The sequence below is a fragment of the Dysidea avara genome, chromosome 1 (assembly GCF_963678975.1).
Source record: "Dysidea avara chromosome 1, odDysAvar1.4, whole genome shotgun sequence".
In the NCBI taxonomy this organism is placed as follows: domain Eukaryota; kingdom Metazoa; phylum Porifera; class Demospongiae; order Dictyoceratida; family Dysideidae; genus Dysidea; species Dysidea avara.
The window spans coordinates 46,265,453-46,282,626 of record NC_089272.1 but is presented as its reverse complement, the minus strand read 5'-3'; the positions used below and the strand labels follow the sequence as shown (position 1 = coordinate 46,282,626).

Genomic DNA, 17,174 nt, shown 5'->3' with positions numbered 1-17,174 from the left:
AATTGTCTTTTGCAGTTCTATCCTTATGGAAATTCTAATGGTGACACATTAATACGCTTCTCCAATACTCTGATAAGATTTTCACAAGATTTTGTATTTCACGGTCAAGTTTTCCAGAGAGCATTTGTATGTTATATGTGACTAAAGTTTTGAAAGTTGTTGATCTTCAACCATGAATGGATGTACTACATGTTTGCACAATAGCCACACCACTAGGTTGCTTAAGCTGCTATTATGGCTGAGATTTGTTTCGGCAAATGGGAACAATTCAACACCCCGAACATTAAGGCACCCTTGGACAGTTTCCTAGATTTTTTCTCTTTTCAGTTTAAGTGTGTTAGGTAGTTTTGTGAACTTTATATAAAGTTAAAGGCTCCTTACAACTTGTTCAGCCATTAATTTTCTGATAATAAACTCTTACCCACCAATCACAGCCACTACAACCTATAGCAGCTAATGTTAAAGATACAGTTGTGAAAAATGTTTAGAATATTGTTTATACCAGTAGGCTACATTAAAACTGTAGATGAAAGTTTCATTACAGATTATAGCTTTTGGTCATGCTATGCTGGAATGAATTCTAGCTAGTCCAATTTATCTATGTGCATGCAATGACTGTTATCCAAATTTGGTGCACATACATAATTTTGTTATGGTGTATAATGATTGTGTGATTGGTATGCTTTTGCAGGTCAGTGATAATGGAGTTATCATTTTAGGCAGCGTTCTTACTTTCGATAGTAGTACTCCTCGGTCATTTCCTCTGAGAGAATCTGAAAAGATCATTGCACCATACTGGGCTGATGTTGACACCAGTGAAACTGGAAATATTTACTATCGTCAGACCACTGATCCTAGTCTTCTTGCTAGAGCTACCAGTGAAATAAGAGCAGCTGTTCCTACATCACAAAATGTCACAATCACAAACTTGTTAATTGCAACATGGGACAGAGTTGGTTATTACTATCGTGGTACTGATAAGGTGTGTATGTACATGTAATTTACACCCCTTTGCTTTTCTGTTAGTACTATGAATATAGGTTATGTGTAGCTCAGATATATGCACATTAGGAATCATGGAGGTTTGGGTTTTTCTGGCCAAAATTACCATCCAAAAACCAGTTCACAATACAATACCTTCCTGGCACCTTGGCATTAGAGCCCAAAAACCCTAAATACTTCAATAAATTGCTGCAAATTTAAAAATTTGGAGTTTTCTACTGACTAACTGCCTGCCTGCCTGCCTGCCTGCCTGCCTGCCAGCCAACCAGCCAGCCTGCCTGCCTGCCTGCCTGCCTGCCTGCCTGCCTGCCTGCCTGCCTGCCTGCCTGCCTGCCTGCCTGCCTGCCTGCCTGCCTGCCTGCCTGCCTGCCTGCCTGCCTGCCTGCCTGCCTGCCTGCCTGCCTGCCTGCCTGCCTGCCTGCCTGCCTGCCTGCCTGCCTGCCTGCCTGCCTGCCTGCCTGCCTGCCTGCCTGCCTGCCTGCCTGCCTGCCTGCCTGCCTGCCTGCCTGCCTGCCTGCCTTCTGATAAGTGTATCTCGATAACAGCTAAGACTATGGACTTCATTTTTTCACTGTTTGATGTCACTTCAGCCTGACTGGTGCCTTTTGGCACACCGCTGTACATACGTTCAATGCATGCACCTGCACTTACCTTTTTACCTTTGTCCTCCTTTGTATCCCACTTCTTTTTGCTGACAGCCCAATCATGGTAGTACGTGATTGCTTCCCCATATTTGTAAACAGGAATCATTCATATTTTCCATGGATTAATTGCAGAGGTATTTCTCCTCTATTCTTTATTTGTAACAATGTGTAATGGGTTGAACATAGCTGAAAGCAAAGCATAATTGCCATTTTACTTTTGAGTCAGAAATTGTTAGTTGGGGTGCATGAATTGTCCATATTTCCGTAGTGATTAGATCAGCACATATCTAAATTTGAGGAAGTACAACAGCTAGACTAAAATAGCATGCATTCCTTCATGTAAAACCAGCTACCAATGAATACACTAGCTAACGATGAATTAGCTAACTATTGAAGCAGTAAGATCATTCCTTTAATTGACACAGTACTCAGTAATAACCAATATTAGCCTGGCTTTCTTGCTACTTTTGATCCATGAATGTTCCATACCACAAATCAATTATAAGACACTTTTTCAGTTTTTAAAACACTCTGCCTGTGACCCTTGAGCATTGTGTTTATACATTTAAATCATGTACAGTCCCCATGGTATGTTGCAACATACACACACATAATTATGCATAAGCTGTATAATTTTTTCTACTACTGTTCATGTAGACTAACACATTCCAGTGTGTACTAGCCAGTAATACAGTTGAGTCATTTGCAATATTCCTATATGCTGATGGGAGAATACAATGGACTACTGGTGATGGATCTCGTGGACATAAAGGACTTGGTGGAACTGAAGCTGTAGCAGGAATTAATGCTGGTGATGGTGAAACTTTTGATGCCATTCCTGGATCCCTAAATCCAGGCATTATTAATATTCAAGAAACTAGTAATATAGGTATTCCAGGAATGTGGATGTTCCAGGTCAACAAAGGTGCGTATGTATGTATTGTAACTGTTGTATGCTGTAATCGTAAAGCTAGACAGAGTTTTATTGCCTAACCAGCATATAATGACTGCTCTATTAGAATATCTTGATCTTGTGTTTGAGTCTAAGTTACCAGCAGTAAATATAACAATATTATATTATTTAAATGTAAATTGCAGTATAACACATAGTGCATTTATTGTTTGATTTCTTTGGACACACAAAATGCATATTTTATAACAGTTTTTTATTATCTCATATAATACTGTATGCTGATGTGGTGCTTAATGACTTTGCCACCCTATCACAGTATGCTTAAATTCAAGCTGACATAATCAGTGCAAATCTATTTAGCTGAGTAAAGTTGGCAAATATAAAACTGTGGTGTCATTTTGGTATCACTTTTACTCTGTCATTGTCAACCATATTAAAATGTGCTGAATTTAAGACCCTCTTATTTTGCAGCCGAATTATGGGGATAAAGTAAACCAAGTGCCTCCCTTTCCAAGTGCTAAAAAGACCTTTCATACATGAATTTCACAATGGAATATTTGTACCAACTCTGTACACAAAAGTTTACAAGTTACGACCAATAAAATTAAACACGAGTTAAGAAACACAGCTACTTGTCAAAACCAGTGATGTTTATCCTTTTTCATTTATTGAAGATCCAACATCATTTGAATCTCTTAACCCTTAGCTCATCTCTGTGTGTACATGTGAGTATGTGGAAGTTACAGTGCTTTGTTTAAATGCCAGGTCTTTTCATTTGCTAAGAGATGGTCTTTTCATTTGCCATAGATAGTATACTACAAGTAGGGATTCGCAATGGTGACGTCACTATGGACAATCGTCATTACAGGTAGGGACTTTGAGTGGCAATATCTCACCAACTATACTTTGTTTCTTACCTTGATAGTTTCCTGTTCACTATTAGACTAAGTGAGTGTTATCAAATCATGGTGGTTTGCATCCAGTTTGTCTCAAAACTTTTTCGCTATGGTTGCTCAGGCGTGGCACCAATAAATTTTGTGGCTCGATTACTAAGGATTGTGACAAGGTACGAGAATATTTTAAGCATCAACTAAGTCCCCAATGACTGTAAAATTGTATGAGGCAACATTTTGTGAAGCGAGGGTGATTCTGAGCCCATAACCAAGACCCATCAAACTCGTAATGAGGATTGTTCATACATAAACTATTAGTTCCTACGGAAATGACATCACCGTTGTGAATCCCTACCTGTACTATATTATCTATGCATTTGCTAAGGGCTGCGAAAGCACTGCATTGATGGAAGGACATAAATTTGTAACACATAGAGCAAAAAGTTGCAATTAAATTCATATGTAACTAACTAGCTTGCAAGTATATGGAATATTGAGCATCAATGTACAGTACAGTCCACTTAGAGTTTCACACACGCATGGCATTTTGCACAAGGTACTAACATATTGTGTCATACTACAGTAACAACTTGAATACTTACCAGCTACCAGTATTGATGCTGGAAGTCTTCTCATGACACCAATGAGGTGCTGTACTGGACTAAAGAGTAGCTCAAATGACAAGTGTGGTCGGCAGTTGGTTTTCATTTAGTGTGATAGTGGTCTAGTACAGCTAAACATTATCACTTGATTATACAGTAAATATTATGTAAAAAGGAAGAACTGCACCTTGATAAATTAAAGTATTTTATGGCAGACATACTTATAAGGTTACTGTATGTCATCTGGACAAAATAACTTGGAATTGAGGACATGAATCTAGTCTTTTAAACACAAGTAGCCAGTGTTGTAGTACTGCCATGTGTGGTATACTACACATTCATGGTACACTGTATATTATTGCCAGATGCGTGGCAGCTGCATGGCAAACACAACATGGCTGTGTGTGGCACATACCATTATGGTGGTGCATATATAACACGCGTGGCCACATGTGGTAATGTGAAGTTGTAAGTGGACTGTACTGTGTAATTATGCAGATATCATTACGTTTACTGTGATTTTTACATGTCATAATATTTTACACCTCATGTACAGTTTTAGTGATTGATGGTTGTCTACCTGAAAGACACACATGTCTGTCAGAGGTAAAATGCATAATTAAGAATTTTTGATGCGATGTGTTATATTTGAATTACCACTGCACTTGTACAGAAAATGCAGCATGAGGGAGGTGTTGAGTTTAACAATAACAAAGACGAAGCTGAGTACTGTATTTGTCTCTCAAGACACCCTCTGAATACTGTATTCTTTGTACACACAACCACCGGTGGTGCGTTAAGTGCTATACTGTAATTCTAAGTCATCTTGTTTGGAGTGCTCATCAATTTGTGCCCATCATACCACCAGTAAATGTTACCAGTCAGTGAAAACAGGGCATGTGGGCACATAATTTCTCAAACTTTCATCACTTTTTATGTCACTGCATTATGGTCATGCAAGTTACATAACAGAATATAAATATTCTATTCCAGCACTGAGATACGTATGACCAGTTATGTGATGTGGTGTAGTTTGTGCCCACATGCCACATGCCCTGTTTTCGCACACCTAATCACAAATGTCCATAATCATTTTTGACTGTAGAATAAATAAGTAGGACAGATGTAGCAATTTGGAATTATTATCAATCATGTTGTTGATTTGTAACATTCTTTTTATAACTATACTGTATTTTCTGCATAACTGTTTATATATCCACATGATTACACTGTATGCACAGATACAGTACTTTATGAAAAATACTTTACACTTTAACACCATCCAAAATGCAATACGTATGTGACTGGATTTGCAGAAAGGAGTCTTATAACATTTCCAAACTTACAAGTTTGATTAATAACTCCTCTTTTATTATATTGAAGTGACACTCAGCAATAGTGGTAGGCTAGGGGTATACTGTGACAAAATTTTAAGCTGGCACATTATTCACAACTCAAATTATGAGTTGCCATGTACATGTAATTGGAAAAGCTATAAGACCCATTTTGCAGATGTGGTCACATACAGTATGTCAAATGGTACGGTAGCCTGTTTAAGTAGGAATCTCCCCCATAAATGGAGCGTGCTGCCTAACATTTTGCTTTAATAATCATCCTAGAAGTATCTTATGTGATGAAGATCACCTTTACGGAATAATTTTAGTCTATCTCACATCAAATACAGCATTAAAAACTACAGATGGCTGGATAGAGAATTTTTAATGTTTGACACTCACCTGTACATCTACCTGTCAACCAATCCTGGTGTTTTGTGGGATGTTCTAATCTTGAAGTTGTGATCTATTTATAATCTGATGATTAAAGGCGGTTTGGTTGGTGTACAGGGCTTCGACTACTGTATGGGAAAACCTAGGCTTGAGGGGCAAACATGCTAGCTTAGTGTTTTTTTTTACTTGAGTGAGAGCAAAGGAATCAGGGGTGAGGGAAGCTCCCTACCACCAATTCCTGATACTAGATTCCCAAAGAAGAAAGAGTGAATGACCTATTCAATGCATCAGTCATCCTAGTTGAGGCCTCGTACTGTCACACTCCCTACTAGAAGGAAGTGGAGATGCTGCAATAAGCAGCTACACAGTGTGCATAGTGAGGAACTATTGCAGCACTGTATAATGCACTGAGTCTGGCATTCTGCAGGGGGAGAATTCACACACACACACATGCATGGAATGAGTAACAGTGATAATCATGGTAGAGTTGGTGCTGACTGGAAGGTACTACAGTGTGTAAACTAAAGAGATGAAGCACACATACCTATGTGGTAGTAAATGTTCATATGTTTGGGGAGGGGTTTACTTCTTTTGATGACAATGTGTGGTGGTGCATATTGCTGCACATGTGTTACTCTTATTGATGTGCCTCCTGTATTCCTGATAATGCCCCGCATGGTGACCAGGTATGATCCGAGTTGTGCTGAGTGCTTGCTTGAGTGTAACATTAATTATGTTTAACGACTTAAACGTCATTTAAAAAGTCACCGAAATTCAAGTTTTTGTCTGCCTTCCCGCTTACCCGCCAGCCTGCCCACTTATCTGCCAGCCTGCCCACCTGCCTGCCTGATCATAGTTGCAAGGCTGGAGGTCAAATGAAGCAGTGCACAGTCATTTTACACCAAACCCACAAGTAGGATGTGCTTTTAGGGGTTCTGATGAGTGTGTGTCCCTGCACCTTGTCTTTCCTATTATCTTCAGTCAGGCTGGTCTTCGTCCTTCATGCAATGAAACCATACTAAGGAATTAATTTTCCTATCAACAGTTTCCTTGAGAAATATATTTAGACTCTGCCAACCTATTAAGTGCTTGTGCTTGGTAGATACCTGTAACTTCACGATAGGTTCAATACCACACCTATTAATGCGATGTTGGTTTAATAACAATCAAGCACCGAGATCACACTTCTTGCTGTCATAGGAAATAAATAAGACCGGTGTTTCCAGATCCAGTCAAATATATACTGTATATACTCTTCACCCTGTCACCAACATACTGTACATTAAATTGACTCAAGTGGTTTAATGCATTCTATGTATTTCTCTAGCTTTATCCATTTGGACACAATGATTTCTCGCTAACACCTAATCGGGGAGATGTAAGCTCTCCAGCAATCACATTAGCAGACACTTATCACTTCTTTGATGAAATTGTTAGAGTGGTTTATGTAAGTTGAAAAACAAAATTTTGATTATTGTGCAGGCTGTGTGTAAAATTAATATAATGACAATTGCATGTGATTAATGTACCACAAGGCCACTTAACTTCAAAGGCAAATTTCAGGGTACATATCTTATACACCATGGAACATAATCTGGCTACGGTCATGTAAATGCATCATAGCCTTGATGTGGGAGCAATATTGCTGGTTTATTTTATAAAAAAATTCAAGCTAAAAATTAATGGTTGTTGCATTCAGCATGGTACATATCAGTTGTATCATGTTCTCTTGTGATTTACCAGGTATGTAACCCGCTGATCGAAAACCTGACTTGTTTGCATAAATCTGTTTTATAGAGATAAATGCCATTGGAATACATTGGGTAAAATGCGTACTACATAAATAATTTTGTGCAACATTTTAATCGCTTCAGTAAAGACTCAAATCTAATAATCTAATATAGTAGGGGATTTGCCTCTTCATGTAGAGTAAGAATATATTTATTTCGTTTCTGTACTATGGAGCAAATGTGAGTTACATATGTTTGTTTACGTTGCGATAAAACGTTACTTTATCATTTCTTTGTTTGAGCTTGAACAGCCTTCTTGCTTGATAGCATGGGTGTATTCAAGTCGAAAACTATACCTTGATGAATGCCCCAATTCATGGTGAATAGAATAGCACAATTCCATAGCCCTTTGCACTTGAGAGAGATGATCAATTAATGAGTGCCTGTAATTTTTTTATATAAGCTTAGCACTGTACAGATCGATTATTTTGTTCTTCTTGTTGTCTGTCGCTATAACTCCAAATCACTTACCAGAAATGTCTAAAACTTTAATAGTCCATTGATATTTCCCTCCAGACGACAAAGGTATCATAAAATGAAATTCAAGGAAAATGCAAACAAGTCAGGTTTTGCTCAGCAGATCACATACAGTATGTGCACCCATGCCCTCTGGCCTGCAACCATCAAGCTTAGGTGTAAATCAGGCAAATCACTTTGACCCATGATACGCACTATTCCATATGTGATCTGATCTACAAGAAACCCAGTGCATATAATCAGAAACAATATATCGTGAAATTTGCTACTTTCGGGTCAATATATTTCTAGACCTTAATAGGTACATAACTGCTATAACAGGTGGGTTGGTATATACATTAATTTTTTCATTTGGGAAATCTTTTAGAGAGGTGGCCAGTTCTATACAGGTGGTCCCACAGGTTCCGCTGTAGCATTGTTCTTTTTTCAACTGGCCATTCAACTATTTTCAGCATCTGGTTACTGAATCATATTAGTTTTACACTTGTATTTTGATTCTAATTATCATTCAATTTTCAGTTGAAATGTTCGTGCATATTACATACAGTATTTGCTTTCAAGAAAATTCATATTATATTTGTCATGTCTATGACTTGTGCGTAGTTTTTCAATGTACAGAAACTTTGCTTATACACTTTCTACATATTGTACATGTGCTGTAGATCAATGATAATGGAGTTATAAGTTTTGGCGGTCCTTATAATGTTCATACTCCTGTATCATTCTCCCTGAATGACACCATTAAGATTATTGCACCATACTGGGCTGATGTTAACACTAGAGGAACTGGACAAATTTTCTATCGTCAGACCACTGATCCTAGTCTCCTTGCTAGAGCAACCAGTGAAATAAGAGCAGCTTTTCCTATGTCTCAAAATGTAACAATACAAAGTTTGCTGATTGCTACTTGGTACAGAGTTGGCTACTACATTGGCTACTACAGTGTTAGTTTTGATAAAGTAAGATAAAACATTTTACATGATAATGTTTCTTGAGAGTGACATACACTGTACTGTATTAAAGGTGGGGCCAAGAAATGGCTGCATTGATATTATAATATTACTTAATTTGTGACATATACAAAATAACCGACCTAGTATAATTGCAACCATTTCTTGGCCCCCATCTTTGATATCACATCTTATTCTGGTAGGTATATACAGTGGACCCAGTTATCAAGGATCCCAGAGCTCTGGGACCCAACTTTTCTCAGAATTGTATATGCTTCAAATTGTTTATACATTCTATACTTGTACTAGATACCTACGTATGTGGCTACCCTTGCATAGCCAGACTACCTTTCTTTCTTTCTTTCACAGTGCCTAGTCATGCCTACTGATCTGGACTGTTTAGCATAGTTGGCCATAGGCTATTCATTATCATCCTTATTACAGTGTACCTCTAGCAACTGAGAGTATTAATCAATGGTGTTAATTAATGGTATAAATTAATAAATTCTAACAGGCTAAGTCTTCTCCTTTATACACCACATGATGCACAAAGATTTAAGTCTGTACATTGAGCAGCCGGTGTAACTCACAAACTTTTTCACAGCTTGGCTGCTTTGGATTAGTTATCATTTCTTTTTGTTTTTGTATATGTGACACAATCTGAGAAAACCGGTCTTATCGCCCATGTCAGCAGGTTCAATTTTTCACCCAGGACACAAAGCTACATGAATAAACTATCCAATTCCACAATCAAAATCAGCTATATTTGAGTGGTCTGGTTTTGCTGGCTGCTTTTCCCAAGCATACATAGTGGTCCGTACACGCGGTGTGGGGCCTTAATGGAGCTCTGGTCAGCCTGGGGATGGCTGTATGTGGCTGTACAGCTCTGTGGTGTTGAATAAGTACCTCTGCTGTAAATGTCCTTTCATTTTAGCCACTTTTGAGACCTGAATGGCCCAAAACTTGGCCTAATTCATCCCTACACCTTCCTTTTCAATTTTTGAACAACATCTTGCCCACCTTCCAAGCCCGCTGCCTCCCACCCCTTTTGCAGCTCGCCTGATATAGTCAACCTCAGTTTTAAAACTATCTAAAATAAGGGGAAACTTAGTTGTTGGCTACTTGCACAGTGAATGCTCTGGAAGGTAAGGAATTGGTATAAAACGTGTGAAAATTTGGTACATATAGCTTCAACCATTGGGGAGCTACAACACACTATATACTTAAAACCAATGTTTTGTAATACTTTACAATAGGTGATAAGACCAGTTTTCCCAGACTGGGTCACATATGCTGTTTTTTTTTGTTTATCTTGTTTTATACAGGTAAGAAGAACTATAATTTGGTATAAGTGATATTTGTATTATTTATTTGAAATTAATTCTCTATTAAGCTTCATAATAATTATTAGTTGTTGAATGTTACAAGCATTAAAGGATCTTAAAATGTGCTTGTTACATGCATATGTGGTTTTTGGTTTTCATGTTAAAACTCACATTTAAACCTTAAACATTACTGAATGCTTGTATTAGCCTTTATAATTTACTGTGCAAGAAAAAAATGCATAAGCAGCTTAGCCTGTAGGCATGGAAACAAATTGCATTACTGTTGACTGCTTTAATACAGATCTTGATTGCATGACTCTTACATAATTATGTTTGATATCTACTCAAAAACACCCAAGGTGTAAAAAAGGTGCAGCCCCAAAAATGCTATGGTGAAAAATAGGTGAAATCCAAGGTGGCGGTCAAGAAATGGCTGTGGTGGTAGGTTAATGGTAAAAAAAATTATTAACAACAATTCATGTGAATTTGGTGCCAAGACTAATGAATTGTCATAATTACAATTTCTACCATTATCCTACCACCACAGCCATTTCTTGGCTGCCACCTTGGATTTCACATCTTTTTCACCATAGCCTTTGTAAGGGTTGAAGCTTTTTTTACAGCTTGGGTGTTTTTGATTACTAACTTCTTTTTGCATTTGTATACACTGAATCCATCTGATTGCCGGCTTTGTGGTTAGTTTAACCTGTGTTTTTTTTCTTTATTATAGAGAAAGAAAAAGACATTCAAAGCAGACTTTTTAATATTAACTACTGTATTTTGATTTTATCAGTAATTACACAAAATTTGAAATTATCACATGCCTTTTCTTTTCTACTGGATAACTTGTTTGTAGAAGATCTCCACTGGGTGACTTGAAATGCAGCTGAACTCTCTACATGGTGACATATAATATAGCTGAACTCTCTACATGGTGACATATAATATAGCTGAACTGTCTACATGGTGACTTATTTTTAGCTGATTTCTCCATAGGATGACTTGTTTAAAGCTGAACTCTCTACGGGGTGATTAATTTTGTATGTAGCTGAACTCTCTACAGGGTACTTGTTTCTAGCTGATCTCTCTACAGGGTGACTTGTCTAATCTCTCCACAGGGTGACTTTTATTGTAGCTGATGTCTCTACAGCATTACTTGTGTGTAGTTGAAGTCTCTACAGGGTGACTTGTTTCAGGCTGATCTCTATAAAGGGTGAGTTCTTTCTAGCTGATCTAACATGGTAATTTATTTGTAGCTGAAATCTGTTTTAACTGATTTCTCTGATTTGTGGCTGAGCTCTCTACGGGGTGATTGGTTTCAAACTGATCTCCCTACAGGGTGACTTGTAATGGTCTGAATCTCTAGAGCGAATTGTATGTAGTTGTACTCTCTACAGGGTGACTGTTTTATTAGAGCATATTTCAGTAGCTGAATGTTTTATTAGGGTGACTGTTCTATTAGGGTATCTTGGTCTCGCTTTTGCTACACATAGTTGGCTTTCGAATCATCACTAAGTGGTTTGCAATCCGATTCTTTAGTACTACTGCAAGGACTTTCTATGATGATTATTCCAGCTACATACTGATTTTCAGCTCATTGCTAGGGTCCACAACGTGAAAAATTGATATCCTCCTATCAACTACCTGACATGTGTTAGGTTAAGTGTAACTTGAATAACACCAGTGTGACAGCCAAGTTTGTCACTTTCTTCTGGTAGAAAATGACAGAAATGTCTTAAAAATCACGTGATTTTTCATTGCAGCAGTTTGCAGGATTCTTCATATGTCACGATATTCACTCTCAACATTGTTCAAGTATGTAGTCTATCATCAACTCAAAATATCGGTGATTTTATTTTATTGGTCAGTTTCTGGTGGCAACGTGATCTGTGTGCCATTTTGGAGACAAATAAAATGTTTCTTCCTCTGGTTCACAGGACAAGCAGAGCAGCAACTGTGCCATGGGTCAGCAATGATCAGTACTAGGTAAAGTACCTGCACGAGAAGTATGGTTATAATTGAAGCTTGTTAGCCATCTGGCTGAGCCATCCATATGCTGAATACCATGCAATTTTTGCAAACAAATACCAGAACTGTTGATAAATCAGTGGAACAGTTTCCAACAGCAAGGATACAAAGCTTCTAAATACCTAACAATACGGCTATCTTGCCTAGTAAGCAAAAACTGAAAGAGCAATACAATGCATGAAATAAGCACTCACGTGATCGAAATGCAAGTCGCGGAAATGGCCATGAAATCACTTTCATTTCTGAAAAGGAATCTTGAAGTGCTCTCCTTTTGTAAATATTTGTGTTAACTATTCACTCAGACGTGGCCTGGGCCAGTGTAGGTGTGTCTTATATTGTGATGGCATCATAGAAAGAGTCTTAGACTGCTGGGATAATCGGGATGCTGAACCTAATGCATACAAACTTGTTGTCAAGTGATTGTAAGGTCATTGGAATAGATAAACAGTTGTGTTTTCTGTGATTTGAATTTTGATCACGTGAGTGCTTATTCCATGCATTGGATTGCTCTTTGCGTTTATTGAGCGAGATAGCCATAGTGTTAGGTGTTTATAAGCTTCATATCCTTGCTGTTGGATACTGTTACCCTGATTTATCAACCATTCTGGTATTTGTTTGCAAAATTCGCGTGGTTTTGGCCGAATTTCAACATATCCAGTAAATGGCTCAGCCCATAGGTGGCGGATCTGAGGGGGGGAGGGGGGGGCAAGGGGTGCTGTGTCCCCCTGGCCCTTCTCTTGCCCCCCTTGGGCTCACAGTACTATATTGATAACAGAAACTGGAATCATGCATTCACACTGTATTCAGAAGTATAGAAAGCCAATGTGCAAATAGAAGACAATAGTTATAAATGTACTTTACTGTTATAAACTGTACACTGTAAAGAAAGTGAGGCAAATAAGTTTAAATTTTCGTGCCAAGATCGAGATACTCTAATAGAGCAGTCACTACTCTAATAGAACAGTCACAATTCTAATGTCATTATAACACAACTAGCTATACCGTATTTTAGCATCAAAGAGTGTTTATCTCAGATAGGCTAACTAATCTTTATATGCATTGCAAACATATGTACACTTCGTAAGATAAATGTTATCAAAAATGCTCCCGAATTCAACCCAAAGTAGGAGGTCTAATTTAAAATTTTTTTCTCTAACTACAGTCTTAAAACTGTATGTCTATCATTCATCCAGCTATACTGAATAAAGTTATGCAACTGAACATAACTTGTGTACAAGAATTCCTCTTAGTGGAATAAACACTGTTGTACAATAAAACGTCTTGCCCCCCCCCCCCCCCCCCCCCCCCCCTGACAATGCCTTCTAGATCTGTCTATGTTATAGTAGATGGCTAGCAAGTTTCAATTATAACAATACTCTGTATGCAGGTACTTTACCTAGTACTGGTCATTGCTGACCCACGGCGCAGTTGCTGCTCTGCTTGTCCTTGCTCCAGAGGAAGAAACATTTTGTTTGTTGCCAAAATGGTGCACAGATCATATTGCCACTAGAAACTGGCCAATAAAATCAAACCACCGATACTTTGAGTTGATGAGAGACTACTTTAACAATGTTGAGAGTGAATATCGTGGAATATGAAGAACCCCACGAACTGCTGCAAAGATAAATCACGTGATTTTAAGACATTTGTATTGTTTTCTACCAGAAGAAAGTGACAAACTTGGCTGTCATGCTGGTGTTATTCAAATTAGCCTAACACATAACAATAGTTAGGTAGTTGATTGGAGGATATTGATTTTTCGCGTTATAGACTCTATCATTGCTCTAAGCGGGTTTGCCTGGTAGACGTAAAAACTAATACTTTTTTATTCATAAACTCGATCGCATATGTATTTGTGACACAAATTGGTTTTGTGTCATATCTCGATGGCCTTTATTTGGATTCTTTTCAAACCACAGAAAGGCACTCCTACAATGATTACTCCATTTACATAGCTATCTTTGGCTCATTCCTTCAAGGGTTTTACCCTGTGGGAATTTCAGAAGTTCTATCTTATTTTACACAAATAATCAATCATAACTCCATGAATGTTCATCAGATTCCCACCACAGCTGGTACTGAGATTCACTTTAATGAGTCCTTTAAGTATGCCAAATTTTAGCTAGATTGGAGTACGCTTTTGTATTTTATGGCAGATTTTGTAAAGTGTGCGAAAAGAAGTAGTTTTTAAAAAACGAAGAAAAAATAACTGAAACGTTTGCTGCTTGTATTTCGGAAGAGGCTAAAACAATTTTCTTCAATTTTTTTTGGTAGACTCCCTTACCGTGTGGGCACTTCTGTAGTAAATTTGGTTCCAATGAGATAAGGGATCAAAGAGCTACATATGTGTGAAAATTGTGTTTTCTTTTTTCCTGTCAATATATGTACTCAAGGGCTTCTTGGGCCGCACGACACACTACTGTGTGTCTTCAGTGTTGGGAAAGTTACTTTGTCAATGTAATAACATATTATTCTTTACTTTTGGGCAATGTAATAAGTTACAGTTACATATTACTCCAAATGAAAAATAACTTAATATCATACAGTACGATAGTAACTGTATAGTAGGGACCACAAAGGAGTAGGCGTGGCCCACAAAATAATATCACCCAAAAACCAGCCTCGATTTTCCATTACGACAATGAGGCAGTATTGGTGAGGTAAAACTAAGCCCAAACAAACGTTCAGATCGACCCAAAACGCTTTCAACAAGTTGTTATGGAATTTTAAGAATTTTTTATTCAACAGAATTTTCTACTGACTGAGTAACTGACTGACTGACTGACTGACTGACTGACTGATGCCTTCAGACAAGCGTACCGCGATAACGGCTAAGGCTACGGGCTTGATTTTTTCACTGTTCGACGTCGCTTCAGCCCGACAGGTGCCTTTTGGCATACCGCAGTACGTGCAATGCATTCTTCATGGACTTACCAGTGTCCTCCTTTGTGTCCCATTCATCTTTGCTGACAGGGAAAAGTGTCGATTTGGCGTGAGCACGTGATGGCTTCACTTCGAAACGGAAATCGTCCGTATTTTTCATCGTGGCTATTTCGATTGCAGAGGTGCTTTTCAAACAGTTCTTGATTCGTACTGCTGTGTAACGGGTTGAACATAGCTGACAACGAAGCGTAATGGATACTTCACTTTTGAGATGATAATTGATATGGTCGGGGCGCGCGGTACCTTTTCAGATATGGTATGTGTGCATTTCCCCAGTCATAATAAAATTATTTACAAAAAAAGTTAACAAACAAGTACACGAAAAAATTAGGAATTTTCAACTAGAGTAGGGACCATAGCACATCGATAAAAAGTACTGAAACAAGTTGGAGTAGTCCATGATATTAAATCACTGTAAAACAATAAGAAGTGTTATATCCCTACTGTGAATTTCCATTATGGTATCTTGAGCACAGTAGGTATATAACACTTCTTATTGTTTTACAGTGATTTAATATCATGGACTACTCCAACTTGTTTCAGTACTTTTTATCGATGTGCTATGGTCCCTACTCTAGTTGAAAATTCCTAATTTTTTCGTGTACTTGTATTACATTAAGTTAGTTTTGCTCTGACTACACTTCCTTTACACCTTGCATGTTAGTTACTGAGCTAGCATATAGTAAACACTCCTGTAAATATAGCTACTGGCTTCTTGCACCCGTGGAGAGATGCTCTCTTCAGCCATACCTAAACATTGCTGGCAAATCATGCGACCAGTTGTCTGAGGTGTGAACTATTATGGATAATTTTATTATAGGGGATCAGGACAGTAGATTATTGCAGCCATTAAGCTGTTGAGTAACACTACTTGGTTATTAATGGACCTGGCAATGTGTTATGAATACTGTTACACATTGCCAACGAACTGTAATGGTAACGTGTTATGTAATAACACAACACATTACTTTCGTTACTAATTAATGAACTGTGAGTTCCTTGAAAGTAACTTGAATAGTAACGCATTATATTACTTGAAATCACAAAATGTAATAACTATTACATAATGTGTTACTATAGTAATGCGTTATTCCCAACACTGTGTGTCTTGATATGTATATAGGATATTTTATTTGACTATGTATTTTTGTAGTACTCTAATCAAACAGTACTATAGTATTGTATAGTAGAGATCACATAGGTTTGGGAATGACCCATGACAAAACATCACTTAAAACCAGCCTCACATTTCCTTGACAACAATGAGGCAGTATTGGTTAGGTAAAACCTTTAAAATTGCCCTGAAACACTGTCAACAAGTTGCTATAATTTAAAAAAATTTTAAACAGAATTTTCTAGTGACTGACTGACTGACTGGGTAACTGACTGATGCCTTCAGACAAGCATAACTTGATAACTGCTAAGGCTATGGGCTTGATTTTTCACTGTTAGACGTCACTTCAGCTGGACATGCGCCTTTTGGCATACCGCAGTATGTACAATGCATTCTTCATGAACTTACTAATGTCCTCCTTTGTGTCCCATTAACCTTTACTTACAGCAAAACGTGTCGATTCGGAGACAGTGCACGTGTGTGATATCAATGGTTTCCCTTCGTAATGGAAATTGTCTATATTTTTCATAGTGGCTACGTTGATTGAAGAGGTGCTTTTCAAACAGTTCTTGATTCGTAATGCTATGTAACAGATTGAACATGCGTAGCTGACAACATATTTATAATGGATACTGTAGAGTCAGGTTGTTAAGCGCATGCATCTGTTAAGCACGTATTATTTGTTAAGCGCATACACATTTCTTGTTACAGTCATTAACCTTGGATTATAAGCGCACATGGGCAAACGCAACAATAAAGCTACACA

The 17,174-nt window shown here is 37.9% G+C and overlaps 1 protein-coding gene across 1 annotated transcript in view; it reads left to right on the top strand.

The window, feature by feature from the left end:
• LOC136265851 (uncharacterized) overlaps window positions 1-17,174 on the top strand; it is a 232,676-nt gene that overhangs the window by 97,105 nt on the left and 118,397 nt on the right. Inside the window, exons 29-34 of the mRNA XM_066060787.1 lie at window positions 16-126; window positions 692-982; window positions 2,304-2,571; window positions 4,611-4,660; window positions 7,109-7,228; window positions 8,711-9,007. Coding sequence (XP_065916859.1) covers window positions 16-126; window positions 692-982; window positions 2,304-2,571; window positions 4,611-4,660; window positions 7,109-7,228; window positions 8,711-9,007 — 1,137 coding nt within the window. The remainder of the gene's footprint in view (window positions 1-15; window positions 127-691; window positions 983-2,303; window positions 2,572-4,610; window positions 4,661-7,108; window positions 7,229-8,710; window positions 9,008-17,174) is intronic.